Genomic DNA, 26,074 nt, shown 5'->3' on the forward strand with positions numbered 1-26,074 from the left:
AGGCATGATAATGAAATACAAGTTTTGGATACAGTATGATTTAGTAGTTAAAAATATAATCTAAACCTGACTTCTTACTTAGGATAAAAATAATGGAAAATATTGGAGTTGCGTTTATTAAAACTGGCCAATATGTTGATGCCATTTCTTCATTTGAAGAAATAATGAGCATATCACCAAACCTGAAGGCAGGCTTCAACCTGATCCTATGTTACTTTGCTATTGGAAATGGTGAGCAAATGAAGAAAGCCTTCAAAAACCTCATCGAAGTTCCCTTGGAAGTGAATTATGAAGAAAAATACATTTCATTAAATGTAAGTTTTAAAAAACTAAACCGTGTCTTTATATAGTGCATCAGGAGAAAGAGGGAGAGATACTGAATGCTTGGACTGTACTGAATATGGAAGTTGATCTGTATTTAAATACCTGAAATAACTTTTTTACCGACATGAATTTAGTGTGGTAATACTGCTTGGATGTGTAAAATAATGAGAGAACATTTAAATCTTTTTTTCCTCGAAAGAGATGATGTGCATAAAACCCACACCACAAGATTGTCTTTGTAATGATTTTGTTGAAATTCATTTGGGCTTACTTACATAGCTCACTTACTACTTTACCATCTTCGTTTATATAAAATTTTAATAAAATATTTATAAGGTAGAATAAAGGGGGCTAAACAATGAGTGCATTTATACAAGTTTCCTCAAGTGAGTGCTAATAAAACTTGTGATACTGTAATGTTGTTTTACAGAAGAAAACTATAGTAACACTCACAGATGTTATTTTAGTTCATTAGACTTTGCTGGAAACTGGACTTTCTTTGACTTTCCATGATGCTACAGAGAGGAAAAAATAGTTAATAGGTTTACAGTCCCTCTTAGAAAAATCCTCTATAGAAAGATCAAGCATTTTATCTTCTCCCACCAGTCTTTTTTTCAGTGATGCAAATCTTTCAGTCCTAAAGATCAAATATGTAACTTATCTTTAAACTGTTTGCAGCTTATGAGTAGCTGTTTCCTATTGTCATAGCATAAGGAAATGAAGTCTAATGTATGAAGCAAACAGATATCTTTATTGATACCTACATATATATTTTAATCCATTTTATATAATTTCTTATATTAGAAATTATATAAGCGTCAGGATTATTAAGCCTCTAAATTAATTTAGGACTATGTAAGATCATTTATTGGAAGAAAGCCTTGAGACTGAAGAAGTTATTTCTAAGGGTAGGCAAACTGTGGTTTTAATAGACATTCCAAGTTCTCTGTATTCTTATGAAGAGGTCAGAGAAAAGATCACAATTTCCTTCTGGTCTTTGTTTTGTATAAAGATCAGATTTTGACGGATCTGTGATCTGTCCCCAAGAAACGAGGAAGAGGTGGCCACTTTGCACACCCTGCATAACTTCTTTTAGCGCTAACAGAGATGCGTGATAGAAACCATAAGATGATCACGCAAGTTATTGTAATGAGGAGGTAGCACAAGTCCTCACCTGCTGAATACCACAGCGGTTCAGCAAATACTTATTTTTAAGCATGAGAATATTCTCAGCCTTCCTGGTCTGATACACATGACATGAGCTACATCTGTTAACAGCCTTGATGTGAGCTGTGACAACACACAAGTGGAAAAACAGTATTGAAGTAGTTGTAATGCCAAATTTGAGAGTATACAGTTAGAAAACTACTTTAAACTGAAGCTAGCTTTTTCCAATGTGGAAAGTAAGTGACATTATAGCCTATATATTTTACATCAATTTATGTTTGCAGTCATATTGTCTATAAAATAATTAAAATGTTTGTATGCTGGTATAATTTGCAGTTGTTTTGCCCCCCTCCAGGAGGATCTACATACGAATCTACTTATTGAAGCCATTAAAAACGACAGTTTAAGTCAAATAGAACGTGAGAGGTAATGGTGTACTCTGTTCTTTCTTGACTTTGGTGCCTTGATTTTTAACACCTGGAAGGATTGTCAGTCTTGTCACCTGTCCACAGCTCTTGTTACAGAAGTGTCCTTCCAATTCTTAGGAAAGAACATGCTCAGAGGAACTGGTTGGATCACTCAGTTTAGTGTGCTGCCCTGAAGTAGAATATCTACCCCAAATGTTACATGGTACACTACTTAAAACTTGCAAAACTTGAGTTTAAAAAAAAATGCAACTAGTGTGCAGTGAAAGGAAAACAGAAAAAAATATTACCTTGATCAAGATACAGGGGAGTAATGGTAGTGGGGAGCTGGTTACGTTGATTTCTGAGATTTGTACTGAGTGCAGGAAGAAGCCAGAACAGATTTTGGTTTGTTTTTTTCTATACATTTTATTGAAATGATGACATAGAATTGTATTTAAGTATAGAATGGTTTGGTTTGGAAGGAACTTTAGAGATGATCTGGTTCCAGCCCCCCTGCCATGAGCAGGGACACTTTTCTCTAGATTAGGTTGCTCAGAGCCCCATCCAACCTGGCCTTCCATGCTTCCAGGGATGGGGCATCCACAGCTTATCTGGGCAACCTGTTCCAGTGCCTCACCACCCAGACAGTGAAGAATTTATTTCATATTTTTGTAATGTGTTTTTGTGGGTTTTTTTCCTTTAGGAAGTCCTTGGCAGAGGAATACATCATGACAGCTGCTAAACTCATTGCACCTGCAATCGAGACATCTTTTGCAGTAGGCTATGACTGGTAAGAGTCAATTGGGGCTTCTTTTTGACTAAACTATTTCAACTCTTGTGCTGATTATGAAACCAGTTCACAGATGGAAGCAGCCTGGGAAACAACAGTTCTCTGTGCATCTCATACACAGCAACCAGGCTATTTTCAGTTTGCCTCCTAATAAAGCATTAGAGTGTGTTCTGTATTAAAAAGTAACTTATCATCAAAAGTCAGCTCTTAATTACACATTTTGTAGTGTTCTGAATTCACACAAATAGTTCAATTGAATTTGAAAATTCAATTTCAAAATGGAAAAGCTTTTAAAAGTCTCAGCAGACAAACGCTATATGGAAGGCAGTGACTGCTAGTCTTTAAGGTTGAAGATAGCATAATAAACACTTGGGGTGCTTAAGAAGTTTGATCACTTCATAGAGTCATTATATAAAACACTGGTACCTAAATTTTAAGAAAGGTTTGTTTGAATTTCATTTATGCACTACATGTTTATAAATATAAACTTAATCTACCATTTCTATAAAAGTGTGCAGAGAGATAGGCTACTCACACAGTTGGACTTTATTTTTCAATGTACAGCTTAGCTTTTGCTTTCTGTGGTATTTTCTGCAGCAGAATACTCTTTTTAAAACAAATTTAATTAGACACACTTCCTATAATGACAGTATAAAAATTGATAGCATAACTTTTCCAAAATTTATTTTCATTTTTTTTATTATAAGTGCTTACTTTGATGTTTTTTGTATTTTAATAGCATTGGAAAATAATATGTATGCAAATGAATGTTATGTATTGAAGGCACAATATTACTAACATGTATGTTAGAGTTTGGATAATGAATAATGTTTGATGGGAAAAGAGGACTGTCCTTTGCCTGGAGTTTATGGCCTGTTAGGATTATTCTCAAATTTTGCAGGTCCTATAATTATAATTCACTAGGAAAGCTGTTTCTACTAATAGAAAACAATCTCTCACACAAACATGTATTGTCTGCTAGAGTCCACAAGGTGGTGTTTGATGGTTTAGTAATAATCATAATCTTACAATTTCCCTACTTCTGCCATTCTGAATCATCAGGACTTAAATAATATGTCCTCTTGTGAAAAATTAGGTTGTTGTTTTCTAATTTGTTAGCATGAGCAAATCAGATTTGTTAGCTCTGTGTCTTGTTTTATGTTCAGAAAAACTAGAAAAGATTGTCAGATACTCAGTTTTTGTATTGCTATCCACAGAATACTTGTCATGGAGTAATACATTCTCAAATCTGTTCTGGCTAATTGAACAGCTTTTGCTGAGAACTGTGGGATTGTTTTTTGTGTATCAGGACAGATTTGCTCTGTCATTTTATGCTGAGATATTTAAGCCCAATGAAGAAGTTTAACTGGCAGCTTGAGCTTAGTTTTTCTAATTATAAACTTTATTATGCGTCCTCTGAGTATTAAATGTATTTTCAATCAAATTAATTTTATTTAGAGAAATAAAGGGGGGAAAAATATTCTTCAGAGTTCGTAATTTCTTACTTAAAATGTGACATAATATTGGGACTATTCTATCATATTGCATAAAGAAGAGTTGGATTGTTACATCTCACTGCATTTTATGGTTAAAAGATGTTAAAACTAACAGTTGAAAATCCTTTTTTGAGGTTGCAAAGACATCCGCAATAAAAGAAGAAATTACCAATTTTTATTACAACTTTTCCTGTAACATAAAAGACATTTTTCTAAATGCCTGTCCACGTGCCAAACCAATTATAACAGCAGGCAGTTTGTTGAATTAAACTTCTGTTGGCAAAATAGCCAACAATTAAAAGGAAAGAAGGTGGCTTTCCACCAGTTAAAAAAATAGTGGAAGGGGTTAAGGAAGTATCCCACAAGTTGTTGATTTACTATGCCTATTTTCCGAGTGCTTGAGAGAACAGGATACACATACAATAAGTAAAAGCCTTACTTAAAATTCTCAGGCAGCTGGAAGTAGATCACACCAAACTGTGGAAGACGGTGTCTGTGAGTGAACATCTGAGCTGTCTGCTGCCTTCTGTTCTGCACTCTTTTTGCAGAAGACTCTAAGCCACAAATAGTTGGGGATGACCAGGAAGAGACTTATTATTATGATTTTATTATTATGTAGCTCGGGGACAAAGTCTGTAGTCTCTGGCATTGTTCACTAATATTTTTATAGGTTTGGTAATATATGCATCAGGAGATGAAATTTGAAAAGCCACATTATAGAATGTAGCTAAAGAAAATGGCTTGAAAAATTATTTTTGACATAAAGTATTGCTCAGCAATAAAGTGATATCTAGGCAGCTGACTTAAAAAAACCACAGGTAATTAGGGTAGGTTAGAGGACTGAAATATTCGTACAAGTATTTTTAATCAGAGTACTCTTTGCCACTGTGAAGAAAGATTAGTTAATTAAATTCAGTTTGGAAAGTAAATTATCTGAAAAAAATATTTAACTTGTAGGCATTTGCACAGATGCATTTTGTTTACCTTCATGGCTTACTTTCTGTTGCAGGTGTGTTGATGCAGTGAAAGCTTCCCACTATGTAGAGTTAGCCAATGATCTGGAAATAAACAAAGCCACTACTTACCTAAGGCAACAGAATTTTAACCAGGTATAGTAACTTTTCACATTAGTACTTTTTAATACTGTATTTGCAAAGACACCTTTGTTAGCCACAGCATATTTTTTGGCAAAGGAAAATGTGATTTATGCAAACAATAATTATTTTTATGCTGATCAGTAAAGTAAGTTTATAAAAACACTGGCAAGAGACAAGTTTTATCTAAATGAAATTTCTGCCATGGAAGTTAGCGTGAATGCAGTATATTTCAAAATCGAAGCACCTAAGTGTAGTTTTTTTTCACTGGGTGTCCAAGCTGTCATTGCAGTTAATGGAAGTGAGGTCAACACAGTCAATAGAGCCTAGAAAGCCTGTTGCTAATCAGCCTGGGGGTGCTTTCATTAATAGGAGCTTAGTCTTTCTCTCAATTAGGTTCATTGTAGTACCAGAATACATGCAGCTGCACCTGCTATGTATAGTTACCATTTATGCTCTGGTATTCTTGCCATTCCCCACATACTACAGCATTCCCTAAAATACTAAAAATTATCCTTATACTTTAGTAGGCTCCTCTGTCATTCCATTACATACAAGGCTTGGTTTGGAATGTGGGTTAGAAAAAAACTTCATCTGAGCAAAAACCAGGTTAGATATCTGACAGGATTTGATGGGTTTTCTTCTAAGATGCACTGGCCAGTACATTCAGTGATAGGAACACTTGATAAATTAGAAGGACTAGAGCAATCCCCAGCTGTGCATGGAGAACATATGCAGCAAAATTGGAGCAGAAGCTGTGGATACCTGTCATCTTCTAAGGTCATTCACATTCCCACATATTGGAGGGATGCACACAGCCACACGCTTAACTTCAGCCTGCTTTTACTTCTCATATTTAAGCTTTTCTGGTTTTCTTAGCAGCTCTTACTCTTCCCATCTGTCTTGTCCTCTTTTCCTTCCCTGTAGGTACAGCAAGAGAGTTATTCTGTATTATCCTGTGTGTCTGACTGTTGTGGTTTAACCCCAGCTGGCAGCTAAGCACCACTCACTCATTTACTCACTCGCTCCCTGCCCTGCTGGGATGGGGGATAGAATCAGAAGAGTACAGGGGAGAAAACTCATGGGCTAAGATAAAGACAGTATAGTAGGTAAAGCAAAAGCTGTGCACACAAGCTGAGTGAAACCAAGGAATTCATTCACCACTTGTCATGGGCAAGCAGGTGTTCAGCCATCCCCAGGAGAGCAGGGCTCCACCATGCATAATAGTGTCTTGGAGAGACAAACAGCATCGCTCCAAACATCTCCTCTTCCTACTTCTTCCCTCAGCTTTATACACTGGGCTTGACACCTTATGGTCTGGGACATTCCTTTGATCAGCTGGGGCTGGCTGTCATGGCTGTGTCCTGTCCCAGTTCCTTGTGCACCCCCAGTCCACTTGCTGGTGGGGTGAAGGGCGGAAAAGCCCTTGGCTTTTTGTGAGCCCTGCTTAGCTGTAACTGTGTTATCAAAAGTTCCCAGTACAAACACAAAACAGAGCCCCATGCAAGTTTTTATGAAAAGAATTAACTATCTCAGCCAAAACCAGCACATTGAAACCTTTTCTGAGATCAGGAAGCAGTTTGAGTGTTTGCAAAGTTTTGGGCAAATCTGGTAGCTTTAGTGATGATAGCTTTTGAAGAATGAGAGTCTTACAGGTAGGTGAAAAGTCATATGAGCTCGAGAATTTATTGTTTCAATGGTAATTTTTTGTGATTTACCGTTAGTGTTCAGTATAGGTTAAAAAAATGAAAATCAGTTCTCAGAGGTAAAATGACATGCAGAGGTTGTTGGTGATGTTTGTGAAGTACTTCCAATAGAGAGAGAGGGAAGTGTGTTGGAAGTTAGGAATAAGGGGAGAAGAACCTTTTTTTACTTGGATTATGTGACAGAAGACCTTTAACCTGCACTGGAGCCACTTAACAGTAGAGTGGGGCTGCAGAATGGTGATTGCAGAGCATCTTTGTATTTATTTTGTTCTAATAAAACTGCAGCTGACAATTGCATTCATCCTGTCTGTCTGTTGTTCATATACTTCCTAACTCCTCAACTGCTCAACACACCTGTGACTGAATGACAAGAATAGAAGCTTTTTGAAATACTCAGTTCCAAGGCTGAAGTTTTATGGTGGGGGTTTTTTTGTGGCTTTTTTTTGTTTCTCCTGTTGCAACAATGGGCTTACATATGGGTTCATCATAATGAATATATTATTTAAAAACAGTCCTTGCATATAAAATATAAGATTCAAGGGAAAATTACCATGTTATGTTTATTGTGTAAAATATTTTTATTTTTTTTTTATATCAAAGAAAAACTTTGAAAATTAATTTTAAAACAAATTCTGCAGGTTAACCATGCATCTTCTTAACATCTCTGGCACATCCTGCTAGAGCCAGACAAGCTGCTTTGAAGTTCAACTTCTATAAGCAAATAATTTGGATACACTGGAAGCAAGTCACAACTAATAGTTTGGATAATCTGCATTTTGATTGTTGAACCCCAGTAATTGTTACTGTTGGGATTAAAAGTTTAGAAGTTCTTTAGAAATCTTTAAATGTAACTGATGATCTAGTGCTACTTTACAAGGACAAAAGGAATATTGCCTATGGATTTTCATAATTGCTGAAATGATTCAAGAGACCCTCAACATAATTTGCCAGTAAATGAATTGAATTCAGAGTCATTATCATCCAAGGTGCCATTTAGCAGTAAAAGCAAAGGTAAATAAATCACATACAATCAGAAATAGCTTTTCAGAAAGTAAGTAAAGCTCTAAAATCACCAGAAGTTAATTCCATGAAGAAGCAAATCTTTGCTTTGGAGTACCTCGGATATAGGATATAGTAGTGGTACATCTGGAAATATTTAGCATCCTTCTATATTTAGAGAAAGTCACAAATATATATATATATATATATATATATAAATATATATATGAAGTTTAAAAGTATTGTAATTACAATTCTTATATTTCTAAGACCACAAAATCTGGAGCCTAACTTTTGAAATGCTTTTCTTGAATTACATTTAACTGTATATATTTTGTTGTTTTGTGCATCATTAATACAGTTGTGTTTTTTGTATAGACTAACTGTGAAAACTATGTATGACAGACAATTGAAACTTCTCTTTATGTTTGTTTGGCATTTGGCATATAGTATCATTCCTTTGCTTTGATATGTAAATAGCAGCTTAAAGATTTCATGGAAAGGAGGAAGGAAACATTTGAATTGCTAATGTTGATGGTTAAATTGTGGTTGCCACATCTGTATTGTAATAGATGATGGAACTGGGCTCACTGTGATATTCTAACAGTTTGTGTTGTTAATATAAATATTTAACATAAGGGACACAGATTTATTTAATAATTTAATCTGCAGTTACAAATGTTATTCCATAGTCAATGAAGAGGCTGCCTTTTATATCAGAGGGATTTTTGTAGTTTACTTGCTATAAGTATGATCTTTTTTTTGTTTGTAAACATCTTTATTTTGAACTTTATGAAATTCAGTTTTCATGTTAAAGTTTTTTAAAAAATCTTCTGGCTTCAGACTTCACATTTGAGTACTTCCTAAACTTAGACGATTGTCATCATCTTAATACACAAAACAAAGAGGCATTGAAATCCAGTTCTACTCTGTGGTGTGTATTTTTTTAATGTAGTGTGTTCTTTTTTTTGCTTTTTAATAAGTGTTTTATATCAATTCATTTGTGTTCACTTAAAGAACTAGAAAAATAGGTATGAGAATTTTTATTAGTGGACTAGATTAAAAGCAAATCATCTAACATTGTGTTATGTATGTACCTGTCAGATACCTGTAGTTCAGAGTGACCTTATCTAATCTGAATTTTGGATAGGTAGTAAATAGCCAATATTATTGAAATTTTGTGATGAAAGTTAATATTGTATAAATACAGATACACTTTTGTGTGTACGTGCTCACAAGTGTGTGATACAAGCTCTAGTAATTATCATATGTGTGAGTATATGAGTTGATAATTTCAGCTGTTTGTTACTGTGATGTTTATCAATGCTTTCTGAAAGGATTTTTGAATAACTTTGCTTCAGTGTGAAGCAAGTTGTTTCCAAATTATTTCTAGGCACTGGAGACTTTGAAAATGTTTGAAAAAAAGGATAGCAGAGTAAAGAGTGCAGCTGCAACAAACCTTTCATTCCTTTATTATTTGGTAAGTGCTTCAACAAAACTAGTTTTAAAATGCAGTTTATGTAGCAACCTCTGTATTTTTGTAGCAATTTTTGTGTCTACCTAAATAATCACTGTAAACAAGAGGAAACTGCACCTTAGAGTAGTTATTCTGCAACACCAGTTGACATTTGTATCAGATCCCTTTGTGTACTATTGATGGGAAGAAGAGTGAGATTGAGCCCCAGGCCACAGAAACATGCCTACAGCTGGATTTGTGCAGAAGCTCAGTGGCTGGATTTAAAATATTGGCCCTGGGGACCCTGGCTGAAATTCAGGAACATGTGAAATACATAGCTTAGCCAGGTGTGTTTGTGTATGAAGTTTGTAAGGTATGGGTTTTGAATTTTTAAATTTTTTTTTAATAAATGCTACTTTATTACAACAAAGAAAGCTTGCAAACTGAATGGGGCAGAGTGGCAAGACGTGTCTCAAGTTTTACCTGCAACTTGAAAGCGATGATCTACCTTATGCAAATATAGAAGAAATATTTTAGGACAGAATAGTGGGGTTGTTTTTCATCCTCAATCCTCTGAAACTCCTGTAAGAGGCCACAGTTGTAAGAAAATTACCAAATGACTAATACAATGTTTGTTTTGTTCATGTAGGGGAATGAATTGGAACAAGCAACTAACTATGCAGATTTAGCTGTAAGTTCTGATAGGTACAATCCAGCGGCTCTAACCAACAAAGGAAATACTGTTTTTGCAAATGGAGACTGTGAAAAAGCAGCTGAATTTTATAAGGAAGCTCTCAGGAATGATTCCTTTTGCACTGAAGCAATTTATAATCTTGGTAAGTCACAGGTGCTATTGTGATTTAGCTTTTGACTGAAGGTAACTGTAGTGTTTCTGAGAATCTGTCTGTGAAAGTTTTCTTGCAGAAAACTTGTGTGAATTATTATTATTTTAATACCTTGCCATAACATAAATTACTCAATAACTTGTGCTACCGGTCTTTTCTGAAAAAAAAAAAAAAATCCCAGTCTTAACATCAATTAGTAATTGCAGATGAATATGTTACTTTGAAGATTAAGAAATTCATACTGAAAGGAAAAAATATCTACTAAAAGGATACCAGTTTCAGCATTATTAAACTATCAGACATTTTCCTCTACGAGCCTTGCCTTTCCCTCATTAATTTCGCTCAAAAAATGAGATTACGTAAATTCTTGATCTTTGGGTTCACATTCCTTGTGTTTATCAGTTTGGTAGGTCATGCTGGCTGATAAGAATTTTGTGCATGGCTCTCACAGAGAGTTCTTTAAAGTCAAGGCAGGTGCACTGCCTCCAAGTACTGTGTTCCTATTTTGCTTTTCTTGGTTATTCTTTCAGTTAATATGCTGAAGTAATTTCTTTCTCATATTAATATCATAACCTTTATTTTTTTAGGTTTAGCTTACAAGAAGTTAAACAGGATAGATGAAGCTTTGGATTGTTTTCTGAAACTCCATGCACTCCTTCCAAATAGTGCCCAAGTCCTTTACCAGCTAGCAAGCATGTATCTTTTTCTGGGTTATGAAATAAGGAATGGTGGTTTTAGTAAACTCATTTAATATGAAATACATGTTTCCATTGTGTCAAGGAGATTTAGAAATTTACTATGGTGTCCATTATAGTAAGAATAATTTATTATCTGATGTTTGTGAGAAAAATGAGACCAGAACTTAACCCTTATTGAATATTTCCAGTGGAGCAAGTGAAGAACATTAAGACTATTCACATTGCAGGGATTAGATTTACACTCAGCATTAAATTGTGTCATGGAATATTTAAAATCCTGCCGGTTTTACTGTGAAAATAATGTGGCAGATAGAAGCACAATTGAATAAAATATTTAAGAAAAAATTATTTAGCTAATAGATGTGAAGTTCCGTTCTGTTTTCAGGTTAGTGAGTGTATCTGTAAGAAAATAATTGTCTCCCAGCACTGCAAAAACTCAATAGATTGAAAACCTGAGGGAAGAGATTGGCTTTGCACATCACCAGTGATATTCCAAACTATGAACTTCTTTAACAATGTTTCTGAGGATGTCCAAACTGTAATTAAATCCTCCCCAAGGCAGACCAGATTCCAGTTGATGTACTACACTTTTAAGAATAGTGTAGGTAATAAAAATATATTCTTGTCCAAAAATACCATATATAGCCCCTTTAAAGCAGCATAAATGGACCAACAGCTCTGAGTGTCCATCTGGGGAAGAGTTTCTCTGCTCCACTGCTATATGAAATTGCTTTCCACCAATTCTCAGAAGCTTCCTCCATGTCAGGTAGGATGAAGCAGAAACTGAAAAAACCAGGCTGGGCAGTAGCTCCAGCTGACACTGCTGCAGAGCTCTGAGCCATTATGCCGTACAGGAGGGAAGAGCACACTGCAGGCTGAGTTACAGATAAAACTGCTGTTCCCTGGACCAGAATAGTCAGTGCTGTGTGCTCCTCAGATGTACTGCAGAAAAACCCCCTGCTAGCAAAAGGCTGTTCTTGGGAATAGCAGTTTTACCTAATCACTTTAGAACAAACTAGCCAGGTTGTAAAGGCTGCAAATAAATGGCCTGATTCTCACACTTCATTCTTATAAATGAGGAAGTCAAAGTAAGATCGGTGTCAGAGAGAGACAGAGAGGACAACTGAGCCCAAAGTTCCATTGAGTCCAACGTGGTTCTAAGCTGAAAGAGCAGAAAAAGTCCGAATACTTTCTTCTTCTATGGATTGCATTAGGTAAAGTAGTAGTGATTCTGAGTAAATCAAACTACCACTGGCATCAGTCCTTGACTGAGGAAATCTCAGATACCAGATCATGGAAGATCCCAATCAAGCCATAGAGTGGCTGCTGCAGCTGATCAGTGTAGTACCAACTGATCCACATGTGCTTTCAAGGCTAGGGAATTTATATGATACTGAAGGTGATAAATCCCAAGCTTTTCATTATTACTGTGAGGTACTTGCTCTTATATTGTTTTTTTAATGCATTTTATCTTAAGTAAAGAAAATTTTGCCATAGGGTCCTATATCAAATTAATAATTGATTAATTTTACCTTACGAAATGTCATCCAAAAAGAGGATAAAAAAGAGATATTGGGGAAAGTTAACAAAATCTGATTTTTTGTAGTCAGATCCTAAGGAAATACATAGGATATGTTTCCATGCAGATATTGGCCTCAGACTTTCCTTTTTTTAATGTAGTCATTGTTTACACTAACCTGTAATAATATTAATTTAAAATATAGCCTGGGACAAAATAAAATCAGGATATAATAGAACTAATTTTAGAGGTGAGTAACATGACTGAGTTGATTGGAAACTGTGTCTGTATAATACGTATTGAGATAAATAAATATTGTGTTTTGCTTATGTTTGGAAGTTTTTATATCTGTATTTTAACAGTATAGCTATACATTATGTATACACAGGTGCCTAAAGATAGGCACCTTCTTTCATTTCAAACCAACTGTGCTACTGTCCAGTTTGTTAGATTCATCTGTGTTAGAAACAAGAATAAGACAGGAAGTGTCTGGTGCAATCTGAGAGTTCTCTATCTGTACAAAGTAAAGATGACCGAAGGCTGTGTTGCAGTCTGAATTATCAGTTGATTTGTGCTTGATGATAATTTTGCTGCCTATTTGAGAGGGAATTTCTAAAAGGCTGAAAATGCTATTCGTGTAGTTATGTATAGAAAGGAATGCTTTAGGGTGAGTTTTCCAGCAGACTGATGTGAACATGGAATTGTACACTGATTAATTAGCACTGTTTAACATTTTAGGTAAGTTATTAATACATAGATATGATTTAAGTAATTGTTTTTGCTGTTGCAAGCTATTTAAAATAGTATTTCAAATAAGGCTAAATGGAAAATGTGACAGACTCATCTTGGGTAGCTTCTAAAAAGCATTCTAAAAATTATTCTAAAAAGCAATTAGAAAACTTGGTATGCTTTTTTTTTTCCTCCCACCAGGATCACTTAGTGTAGCACACTACTTCCATTCATTTATATTATATGTTTTGGGCATCTGGAGAATTAAACACTTGAGTAAGATATTCCAAGAGCAGCATAAAGATGTTGTTTATCACTAAAGTTGTGCGGTTTTTCACCTTTCCTATTTTGTCAGTCATACCGGTATTTCCCTTCCAACATTGAGGTCATTGAGTGGCTTGGAGCGTATTACATTGACACCCAGTTCTGTGAAAAAGCCATTGAGTACTTTGAAAGGGCAGCACTTATCCTGTAAGTAGTTATTATTTTATGCCTTCTCAGATTTCTGGTTAGACATCCATTAGTATACCAAGAGATAAATCAGTTGGATAACTTTAATACTATAAACAAAAAGCAGGGTTAAGAATATTTGTGATATTTTTTAAATTTTCTCAACTTTCTGTTCATTTACAGCATGTTTTCGCTCTTATTGTGCATTTTCAGTGTTAAATAGCATCCTCCATTGGGCCTAAGATAGTGTTAGGTATTAGAACCTGTTTTTCTCTATTATCTACCACTAAACACAACTATGGAGTGGTGAAGAGTTTTCCAAAGCCACCAAGACCTTTCTCTCTGGCTTTGCTTGAAATATTTACTTTCTATTGTTTTATTATGCAGTGAGGATTTTGTGGTTTAGATAAGTACATGTTTTATCTGTCCTTGCTGCATTTCCTCTTTTCACGTAGCTTCTATTGTCCATCAAATAAGGCATGTAAGGAAGCAAAAATGTTCAGTGTGTACTACCAGTAGTCAGTGAAAATAAATGGACAGGCTAAACTGATCCTGATAAAGATGTTTGAATTATACTGAGTTCAGTTCAACAGCTTAATTGCTGAAATTTGTTGTTTAGCAGAATATGAAGCACTTAACTAAGTGCATAAATATACTTTATTTTAGTTCAGAAAGAGACCTGACTAGAGAATGGTTTATAAATAAAATTTGGTAAAATTTAAATTTGTAATCCAGAGTTCAAAGAGAATTCTAAAAATACATGCACACGGTCTTTTTATGTGGAAACAAATATTTGTTTATAGATTCATGAAGAATTTTGTGTTAATAGATGAACTAAAATTCACTCCCTACAAGTGTGAGTTCATTTATTTTGTGTTTTAGGAAAACTATGAAAAGTTAGACTAAGCAAAACTCTGTTACTGCTTCTCTTGTGATGATTTAAAATTTGACACTCTTTTTGTTCTGTGAATCTGAATGACATGTATGTACAAGACAGCATGTGAACAAGAAAATTGTACAGTATAGAAATAAAGAAATAGAGAACTTGATTAGATAAAAATACACAGGAGAGAGTTGACAGAAATCACAGTTCACAAGTTTGCCGATGTTCTTTTCCCTACAAACGCTGACCGCCTTAAAAAATAGTATTTTAGTCAAACTATGAGATTGCATGTGCTGGCATTCATGGCCTTCTTAGAAAATTTGGAAAGAAACAGCTGAGAATAAAAAGAATTATTTCATAATTTTGTTTTGGCAAAGATTTAATTTTTTTTTGCTTCATGTCGCACTCGCTCCATGCATGAAGTATGTGGATTGAAAAATACTTATGAAGAATATTAAATTCTTCAATATTACTTGTAATCTATCTATAATACAGAAATTTTTTTTCTCTGTGGGAGGAGATTTTTAATAGTAGATAACAGAGCATAAATATTTTGCTCTTTATTTGGTATTAAAAATGGAGACTAGATATGTTAATTGGTAAATATGAATGTAAATATAAATTGCTACTAACTTTAGATAAAGTTGCATTTTAAAATTATATCCTTATTTTAACTGTGAACAGCATTTTATAATTTAATTGTTTAGTGCATTCAGTGTTTTAATCACAGTAACTACTTTTTAAATTGCATTCTAAGGTAACATGTTAGACAATGAATTTGGAAACAGTTTCTCACTATTTTATTTTTCCTAGCGTGCTCAAATCTAACATTAATAAAAGGAGTTAGTGCAGTTAGTACTTGCTGCTGACAGTTTAATAAATTCTGCATAATAAATTCTGTTGTGGTGTGGGTTTGGCTGCCTTTGTTTGCAGGAGACACATTCAGCTGGAACTAAAAAGGCACAGCATTTGTGTTTCATGAACTTGCTTGACAACTACCAGGCAAACAAATTGCTTAGAGTTAAAAATGGCCCATGCTATGATTAGAGAGAAAAACTGAAGAGGATAAGTTTGAAATTATTCTGAAAATGTTAACTTACAGTAACTTTTGGATATGGTGCTTTTCAATTGTAAGCCACATGTGCAAAGTGCTTTGGCTTATAGAGGATACTTGCACTGTTAATGTGAAAATTTCCTAATTTTCACATTATCTTTGCAAAAATGAGGAGAGAGTCCACAGTTTTATTGTACATGCTCAAGCATCTCAGATATTTTCTCTGGCCATACTGCCACCATTATGTGCTAAAAAGAGAAGGACAGGCAGCAACTAGGACATCGAGTCAATAGCACAAAGGAGGAGACAGAGTTCAAAGCTGTAAGTAGGGACTGTGGTTCCTGGCAGTAATACATTGGGAATGTATTGGACCCTGGTGGTGGGACCTCCTCAGAATACAATTTAGTGCTTTGTTCTTCCCCCATTGCGTGGTTCTATATCTCTGACAAAGATTAGTGGTTCACATGTCAGGTCTGCTAATTGTGTCTGGGCACAGAATCATGAGCCTGAGAAAAACGCTTAAGACAGGGCTAAAAATGAGTGACATGGAGTCCTGGAAACAGGTGCACGATGCAGCAGTGAATTGTGTGTGAGCTGAGCAGGCTACATTCTTTCTAGGTGAAAATATTGATTAGTAGTTAAATAGTAGGTCTTTACTAGTGCTATGCAGATTATTTTGCTCATTCATTGTTGGGCAGTGTACATGATTTTGTTTTATTTATATCCAGGCCAACACAAGTGAAGTGGCAGCTGATGGTTGCCAGTTGCTACAGGAGAAGCGGTAAGTTCTGTAACTTTTTTGTAATTGCTTTCAGGTTTGTAACTTTTTTTTTTTTTTTTTGTAATTCACTGGGGTTATTCAGCTGGGAGAATAATGAGAGGATTTTATAGGAAGGATGGAGACAGACTGGGTTCTGCAGTTCCAGGTCATGAAGAAATGGTTTTAAACTGAAAAAGAGTAGACTTACACTGGGCATAAGGGAGAAAATCTTTATTGTGAGTATGGTGAGACACTGGAACAATGATGTCATAGAGGAAGGTCAAAAAAAAAAAGGCAAAAATCGAAATATCAGGAACCTCCTCCTCATTAATTCTGTTATTTACAGAGTAGGTTGGACTGTTTTCAGATGCTATTAATTTTTACATTAATAAAGAATGCTAAGTTTGGTCTTATCAAATTTGGTCCTACAATATGAAATCATTTAAATAAAAAGATGAATTGATGTTAAAGTGTTCAAATTTCTCATCAGATATTATTTTTTGCGTATGAATATGTGGATAGGAGATGTTTGTTTTGTTTGCAGGCAACTACCAGAAAGCTCTGGAGAAATACAAAGTCATTCACAGAAAATTCCCAGAGAATGTTGAATGTAAGTTGTTTCATTCCGTGGGGTAACTATCAAAGGAAACTTTGTTCCATTGAATACGTGTGTTAGTAATCATATGATGTATTTTCATATGAAAATACTTCCATTAACTACCATTTTTATTCATGCATAATGCTGTGTGTTTTTTGTGACAACCCTGATGGGTGATGTAAGAGCTATGAGGGTAATGCTGAAGAAGAGCAATGAAAATTAACTGAGTTGTATTGGATGAGTTCTTTCTCATACATACATCCTAGATTTTATAACTATGTTACTTATTTAATCTTTCTTATTAAAAGTATTTGTATTTGTTCTAGCTCCTGCTAGTTGAAACTCCTGCTGTAATTTTCTAGGTATGAGAAAATCTTATTGCTAAGTTTTATCAAAGTCAGGGTTTCCAAAAAAATGTAGAGGGTGAGATTTGCTGGTCTTTTAACTATAGTTGGTCATCCAGTCTCTGGAAAATCCATGGAGGATTTCAAACTAAACTATGGGAAACATGACTTTGAAGAGTAAGACATTTTGCAAAATCAGTCACACCTGTACTCATAAATAAAAAAGCCCTGTAGAAAATAAGGGTTGTCAGTGGCTGTGTAAACATCCTCTTCCATCCCACACTGTGCCTCACTAATTCCAAAATACAAGGTTGTCGCCAACAAGTCTGTGCTTTCAGATGCAATGTGGGAAGAGCATTAATTGTATTTTATTTTAAAATCGTATTGTTCTGCTTTAACAAATTTATTGCTTTTTTAAAGAGGAATCACAGCTCTCTTGTACAAGTGAAATTCAGTACTGTAACTCCTCAAAGTTATAAGCAAAATATCATGTTCATGTTGGTCACACATATTTCAGAGGGGCATTTAGTAAACCTTTTAAAATGCAAATATGTTTCTGAATGTAGTATCTACAAATTTCACAGATGGAGGCAGGAGTTGGATAAGACAATTTAGGTTAAATTTATTTAAGTTTTCTACTGCTGAAACAATGGTTCTTCCCTCATCCCTCCCTGATCATGGGCTTCTTAAACCAGCAGAAAACTAACTTTGCACAAAATGAAGTAACACATTTGTGAAAGTAGTCTGGAGAGAATGGATCATGTTCTGTTTGTTTCTGCTTCAGTTCTTTGAAAAGAATGTTGAAAAACACCAGGAATACCAGCAGCATTTTCAGAATTTGGTAGTGTCTCAGGAGAATGTTTTTTATGGATACTTTTAGTTCAATCATACAGTTACAGCTGATTTTCATGTCAGCTTTGTTGGGGTTTTTTAAATTTTATAAATATTGCTCTTTTCAAAATCAACTACAGCCAGAAGAAAAAAACATTTTTATTCACTTGGCATTTGCAAAATTGTTTTCAACGAAATTCTCTTGATTGCAGCTGCTCAGTAATATCTTAGTATCATTTCTATGCTTTCCAGCTTCCAAAATATTTTGCAAATGTTGAGTTCTTAGCCAAATTAATTAGTATGCCTCTTGCCTTCCACATATACCAATGGTATTTGTATTGTTCATGGATACAGACAGAGAAAATGTTGAATTACTTGCAAAATATCACAATTTGTGTAGTGATACTGGACTGGAGTCACCTTGTTTGCAGCTATTTGCACTGTTTGTCATTCTGCATGTCCAGTTCTGGCAGGGTGCACTTGTAGTTTGACCTGCTTAAGTCTTTTTTTAACAATTCTTTGCTTTCCAATTAGGCCTCCGATTTTTAGTTCGTCTCTGCACAGACATGGGGCTGAAAGAAGTCCAGGAATATATAGCAAAGCTCAAGAAAGCAGAAAAACTAAAAGAAATTAGGGAGCAGGTAATTTTGTTTCTCTGTGTATTATACAGTTTTGCTACAGATGTAGATGAAGCTAAGTAGTGTTTATGATACTTCAAGATAAAATGCGTTGTTAACTTCTTGTTTTACAGAGGCTTATGTTTTGGATTTGGGAAGTTTAGTTTTGAGTTACTGATCAGTCTTACATCTGTCTGAATAGTTTCTGAGCACCAGATTTTCTGTGCTTTTTAAATACTAGTGAAAGATGGACTGTGTGGACATGGTGGGAATGCCGAAGCCATTTGTATAATTCAATGTCTGTGGAATGTCGTCTTTCCTACTTACTTGCCAGATTTTATTTAATACTTTAGTGTATGTATGAGCCAAGTAATAGTACTATAAACTATAGGGAGAGATGGGAAGCCTAAGAATTTGTCCATGTAGAACTTCTTTTTTGTTATATACAAAACTGCAGCATTGACATATTATATAGGTAGAAGTAGACTATTCGTGTGAGTGCCAATTTCTAAACTAAAAAAAAAAATTCCATGGAAAAGTAACAGGCTGTGAAAGGTATGATATCATAACTTGTGTTCTGTTCAGAAGAGTGAGCTCACGTTTGTGTGTGTGTGCACTCAAGCATTGTTTTCTTGGTGATAAAATAAGATGTTAAAATTGAAAACAGCTGCTTGTTTGAAAAGCATTATCCATCCTGTTGAGCTGCAAAATATTCAGGCTTGCTTTGCCTGTCCAGAGAATTGCCTCAAAGCTACATAGTCACATTAGGACACATTAAGTCTGAACTAATTTACTCTGCTCTTAGTAACACTTACTGGTCCCTTTTGATGCCAGATGATGTGCATATGCATCCTTAGCTGCTTCTGCTTAAGTTCCAGGGAGCCTGAGTATGCACATGAATACTAGGACACGTTAAAAATGAAACTCACAAGGGGAAACACTGACTGAAGGATTCCAGCTTCATGCTAAAACCATACTTTGGTGGGCTAGCTGAGGTATACTGACTGGATTTTTCAGTAAATATAAAATTCAAGGCACTTGGGAAAATGGACAAAAGAAAGCAGTCCACAGCTGTACTGGGATTGATGCTCGTCCATGTCTCCCCATAAATGTATTAAGCAAAACAGATGGGCAGGTAAAATGTTGCTATTCTGCAGAACCCACAATTAAGAGATTCACTGAAGTGTAAACAGGCTTTGCTCGGTTTCTAATCAATTTAATGTCAGGGATATACATAATTCATTGCAATAACTTTCAATACCTCAGTGCTTTATTTGAGAAAGCTCACCAGCAAACCCAGTTACAACTGATTTATTTTATAGTTGATTATAGAGAGAGAGAGGTCCCTGGAGAAGGAAAGGCTATTTCCTTGCATGTAATTCTGGCCTTTTTTTTACATGAAAGCATTAATTATAGATGGGCAAATGTCAAGGACTTTAAAGAAAATGCCCTTTTTTCTTTAAGAAAGTTAATATTTGAATGCAATTTTAAAAACCCCTAAAAATTGTCATATCTCTTTCTGTTTATTTCATATGGGAAGCAGGAGCTTTCCCAAATATATTTCTGTACTTTCTGGTGAGGCAAAAGCTACTAATAGAATATTTAAAAGAATCCTTTAAGTAACTTAAGATCTTAGTAACAGAAAAATTATGTTTAAATTATGGGGTTTTTTTTCATTCTGATTTCATTGTGTTATAGGAATTCATTAAGTCATACCTGAATGACAGAGGTGTCAGTGGGATCCAATGTTCATGGTTGCACAAATTATTGCATAGTTGTTTTAGACTGTTCAGGCTGTAACAGTGAACATAATTCAGCCATGATGTGTCTTGTGTTTCAATATTCCTGTTTAAGAGTGTGTCAGCTCTATCCTGTCACAACACTAACATTGCAAAGCAGGATCACAGAGTGGTTTAGGTAGAAAGGAACATTTAAAGATTTTCTAGTTTAACCCCCTGCTGTGGGCAGGAACACCGTCCACTATCAGGTTGCTCAAAGCTCCATCGAATCTGTCTTTGAACATTTCCAGGGATGGGCATCCACAGCTTCTTTGGGCAACCTGCTCCAGTGTCCCACCATCCTCGATGTATTTTTTTCTCTTCTCTACCCTTTCTCAGTTTAAAGCCATTACTCTTTGTCCTATCACCACAGGCCTCAGTAAAACATCTGTCCCCCTCTTTCTTTTAAGACCCCTTTAAGTATTGAAAGGCCACAACAATATTTCCCCAGAGTCTTCTCTTCTCCAGACTGAACAACTTCAGCCCTCTCAGCCTGTCTTCACTGGAGAAGTGCTTCAGCTCTTTTTTCATCTCCATAGCCCTCCTCTGGGCCCTCTCCAACAGGTCCATGTCCTTACACTGGATGCCCTCAAACTGACACAGCTCTGGGGTCTCAGAAGAACAGAGTAGAGCAGATCTGTCTAGAACAGATGAGGTGTCTATGATGGCACTTTTAATTAGTCAAAGCTTTAAAGGTAGATCTGCTTAAATATTTCCTCTACTATGTTACCCAGAAAAGAAAAAAAATAATTCAGCCTTTTGAATAAGCCTGGTTGTATTGTAATTTAAACTAAACCAATTTTCATTTAAGCAGGTGAAATGAAATTAAATGTAGTAGGTTTACAAAACCCGAACAAACCCCAGACCAACATTCCTCTTGCCTTTGTGCCCCCTAAAAACCACCACCAATATTAAAAATAGAACAGGTTTCTTGTAATTTCTGTCAAATTCATTCCTACAGACAGGCCAGTGTTTCCAGCCTGAGTAAGCTCTGAATGGGAGCAAAATTCTGCCCCTGTGGTTCCAAGTATACTCTCTTCAGAACCTCTGAAGTCTGATGAGTTGCTTTCTGCTCCTTCTTGCAGCAACTTGTCTTGCCAGGACATGCTCCCATCTCCTTCTTCTGGCTTTCTCCTCTGCCACACTCTGAAGACTTTCCAAGTACCTCCCAAAGGAAGGGAGCAACTTCTGCTCCCAAGGAACCCACTGACACAGTTTTCTTAAAAATGAACACTGTTGTAGTTGGTAAAGGAGAAAAGACTCCAAGAAAAGATGTTCCAGGACACACTGCAGTTCAGTATGCAGCTGTCCTGCATTAGTAGTGGAGTATCTTTCTGTGACAATCTCTTCATCAGTCCTGTGTTGCAAACAATAGCCCTGCAGTTTCTTCTTTTGCTATTGATGCTACACCTGGGTTCCTATCCTCTGATTCTGGGTTTGGGAAGAGGTTTTTTTTGTTTGTTTCTTGGTTGGGGGTGTGTATGTGATTTTTAGTCCTCTCTCTGCCATCTGGCTTTGGAAATTACTAGGGTTTTTTTTTTTTTCCTAAGTTCCTTCTGTCATCCATGACCATACAGTCATAAACTATACTTTCTAGTTCTAAAATTACCAAATTTTAATATTTCACCACCTATGTTTCCAATAGTTTCCAAACTGAAACCAATACTGGTGTCAGTTAGCAGTACCAGATACAGTTCAGTTCCTGCTCCCAATATTAGACTAACCCTTGACTTCTCAATTGCACCCAGTAAAGACAAAAAAGGTAAAATGCTAGTGTAGTGTACCTGCATTTCACTGTCTGCACACACTTGACACCTGTAGAAATCTATCAAAATTTTGTATTTTGGCATTGTTTTTCCAGAATAAGTATATCCACATGGAGTTTATACCAGAATAAATATTCTGGAGTACTTATTTCCCTCAGTTCTCAAATATGGACATGTTGTTAAATACTTCCAGCCAAGAATCTGGGAACATCTGTGGAGTTCATTCCCTGTAGAAATTTTTCTCCCCGCTTCTCACAGCATTTAATTTTTACTGCAACCTTCGTAGATTGGAACGTTTTGGGGTGGGGGGTGGGTGAGGGGAGCTGGGTGTTTTGGTTTTGTTTGTTTGATTTTTTTTTTTTTTTTTAACTGCATTAGTCGTTTTTCATGTTTCACTCTCAAAAAGACAGGTAATAGTGTAAAAGTTCACAGAGTCTCCTTGGCACTGCTGTGTACACACATTACTATTTATTTCCGTTAAGTGAGCTTAATGACTGAGAATGGGCTGATGGGGTGTGGTGAGAAGCAGTGATGAGAGGTGCAAATGCTGGAGAGGCCTTACTGCCTTTGCCTTCAGGCATCCACATCTGGGCTAACCATCCTAAATGTCTTTCACAGTCATGGGAGAAATAGGCATTTTTAGGGTGGAAACCTATTTTGAATGTCTGCTTTTAGTGTGGGATTACTTACAGATACTCGCTTGGAATTTTAAAGGAGTTATTCATATGTTTAAGCTGTTGTTCTTATGTAATATTTTGGGAGGAAAGTCCTAGGATGTAAATGCCAAGAGGGCGCTATGACATAGAGACTGCTTCCCTTGGGCAGACAGAAGCTGAGCTTCTGCTGTCAGAGTTGCTGTCAGTCATTCAACAGTTGGAGAGTCTGGACAGGCTTCCTGAAGGATTGATGTATGCTACTTCACTGGTGTGTGAAAAGGATATTTAATCCAAAATTCAGAGAACATATTTTAGACTTGAGGATTTCCCAAAACAAATAAAGAAGTGTGAGAAATTCTGGTCCCAGGCTGAATTGCTCCAAGACCAGTCCTGGTTTCACACTAGGCTCAATGCTTTCCTGTCTGACTTCTGTGGGTTTTGATTTAAGAGTTCTTCCTTTTTCTGTTGGCATGAGCCTTGAATGTTCTTTCATTTCTTTGGTATAATTCCAACTTTGCCAGACTTCATTATATTTTTCTGGTGAAAAATGAATGAAGAAGTTATAGTAATTGACCTGAAGACATGATGTGTGTTTTAATCAGATCCTGAATTCATAATTTGAAATAAGATGCAGAGATGCTTTGTTAATAGCTGAATGCTTTAAACATCAAGTTTTTGAACCTATCTATCAAAAAGTCCCTCACTGAGGTGTCCCTTCTTATAATTGACAAGATGTATGCATAAGAAATTTGGTGTTTTGCCAGATCTAAGTCTGCCATGTTATACAAAGGTATTGCTTTGAGAAACTGTTAAAGTTTTCAAATAACACTCAAAAGAACACAGCTGGGAGATGTTTATGGTGCCTTCCCCTATGCAAGAGAGCTGACTTTTTAAACACAGCTTTTAAAGTATTTACCTTCACCTTTATCTTGCATTTAGCACTCAACAGCAAATTAAATTTTGCTGTGAAATACAGTTCTGTGCCAAAAATTTAAAATCCAAGATCCTTAGAGTGAATAGTTCTTTTTATAGATTCCCCCACTTCTCCCTTTTGAGTCTTTACAATAATAAAATGCTTGTGGGATTTACAAGACGTTAATGGGCAGAGGCTACTTTGAACTCATGCAAGGAGGGCTGTTTTGCCTGTTTTTTCAGCTGTATTTTACAAAGGAACATCTGAACTGTTTTTATGCACATTCCTTATATAAATTTTATCTGAAGAAAAATAATTATTTTATATATTCTAGTTGAATTTCACAGAACTCTTGTTATATATAAACATTGGATTTAACCCTGATTTTAAGGACAATTTTGTCTGTTGAAAAACAAGGTTTAGTAGTTACAGTGCAGTAAGTCCAGTTTAACATTCTTCTACTGTTTTATTATTAAGCTGAGTTGAATTTTCAATAATTTTCTCTGATATATATTACTAAATGAGTTTTTTTGTTCTGTTCTTTTTGAATTTTTTCCACTGTTCTGCAGCGCGTTAAATCTGGCAGAGATGGGAGTGCACGTAGCCGCAAAGAAGGAAGTAGTGGTAAGTAGTCAAGGCCTCTGCTTAAACATCAGTTTTGACAGGATCCTGAAGAAAACAGGCTTTCTGAAAGTGTTTGTAAAGCCTCCTTTCATCACAAATATGCACTGAGTAATATGTAAGCATTTCAGAAATTTTGTTTCATACTTTTTTATTTTCTCATTGATGTATGAAATCACAGCTGGTATGGTATCATGGATTTGGTCTAACATTTGTGTTTTATATACAGATCTTAGTGTGTTCCTAAAGGTAAATTTCTGATTGCTTTCAGTACTGTGGATCTCTATGTTTTTATCCCATTAACTTGGGATTTGAACATTTTTAACTTTGGAGTATTTACTAAAAAGAATCATTTATTACAAGGAAGCAGAACACATAAACCACAGAAAATAGGAATTCATTGTTTATTTATTTAACACAAAGGGAATTTTGTGCCCACTGCATAATCTGCTATGTTAGGTGTTTGTTACAAGTTCATCAGATTGTTCTGTGCACCTAGCTCTGTTACAAGGTTGACATACCCTTTACTATCTTTCAGCTCATCCTTCCCCTTTTCTCTGTATAGCAGAAGTGAAGTTCTGTAGTCTTCCCTAGAAGAAAGCTTCCTCTCTGGCTACTCAGTCTCCCTGCTTCTATAGATTTGCAGTGCTGATTTCCATAAATATAAAACTCTTGCAATGTAAGTCAGGAAACTGCTCTGTTTTGTCTTTTCTGCACTAGGTAGGCCTGCATATTGCAGGGCTAATGATTTTGCCCTGCCATTATTAAATCAATGAAATTAGTAACATAAACCTAACAGTTCCCCACTGCTGCTCTAAGGAAACTAGCAGACTTCAGGCTACTTCAGCCACCTGCAAAAAAAAAAATAAATCTGTATCCAAAAAGGAAATGGCTTCTTTGTATCCTGCTTTTGGTTTATCTTGATATCAATGGGTTTCATTAGAAGATGTCCCCTACAAATTCTTGCCTCTCTTCCATTCCTTTTACAGAGAAATAATTTTTTTTTCTTATTTGGTAATTTTATTTCTCCACCAACATAGCAGATATTTTACTGCACTTATGAAATTCTCTAGGGTCATGAAAAGTCATGGCAATTACTAATATAATCTGAAGATGACCTTAGAATGCTGTTACATTTATTAAGACTGCTTCCCTGGATTTTCTGAGGGTTAAGGGGGAGTTTAGGTGCTTGAGAGAGATCTCATTCCTTTTTCAGCTCAGTAGTTTCACTAGAGGAGCTTTTAAAAAATTTCTTGATATATGGAAGAACCAGCCATTCACCTAGGATTGAATTTTACCTGTTCTAGGCCTCAGGCCAAAGTAATTCTTTATTTAAGTAACAGAGAGGGATGGATGAAAAGATGCTAAGACAACATAAATCCCCCAAACTGCTAGTTCGTCAATATTTCTTTTAAAGACAGAAGTATCTATGAAAAATTGTCTTCTAAAAAAAAAAAACAAGGAAGAGGATTAGAGGTTAAGAGGGATCAGAATTGACCTAGAATTTGGCCTATCAATAATTCGTAGATTATCGCGTTCAAGATATGTCAAACAGATGAAAGAGTAGAAAAAA

General features: G+C 35.5%; 1 protein-coding gene across 3 annotated transcripts in view; it reads left to right on the plus strand.

Annotated features, from left to right (window-relative positions):
* Positions 1–26,074, plus strand: part of IFT88 (intraflagellar transport 88) — a 44,437-nt gene that overhangs the window by 9,703 nt on the left and 8,660 nt on the right. For all 3 annotated transcript variants that reach the window (XM_033052022.2, XM_033052021.2, XM_033052023.2), the window contains exons 12-24: positions 83–314; positions 1,847–1,917; positions 2,602–2,688; positions 5,194–5,293; positions 9,377–9,463; positions 10,089–10,275; positions 10,872–10,980; positions 12,266–12,416; positions 13,586–13,701; positions 16,346–16,398; positions 16,922–16,987; positions 18,685–18,791; positions 24,450–24,504. In XM_033052022.2, coding sequence (XP_032907913.1) covers positions 83–314; positions 1,847–1,917; positions 2,602–2,688; positions 5,194–5,293; positions 9,377–9,463; positions 10,089–10,275; positions 10,872–10,980; positions 12,266–12,416; positions 13,586–13,701; positions 16,346–16,398; positions 16,922–16,987; positions 18,685–18,791; positions 24,450–24,504 — 1,421 coding nt within the window. The remainder of the gene's footprint in view (positions 1–82; positions 315–1,846; positions 1,918–2,601; positions 2,689–5,193; positions 5,294–9,376; positions 9,464–10,088; positions 10,276–10,871; positions 10,981–12,265; positions 12,417–13,585; positions 13,702–16,345; positions 16,399–16,921; positions 16,988–18,684; positions 18,792–24,449; positions 24,505–26,074) is intronic.

Source organism: Catharus ustulatus, chromosome 2 (assembly GCF_009819885.2).
Source record: "Catharus ustulatus isolate bCatUst1 chromosome 2, bCatUst1.pri.v2, whole genome shotgun sequence".
NCBI lineage: Eukaryota > Metazoa > Chordata > Aves > Passeriformes > Turdidae > Catharus > Catharus ustulatus.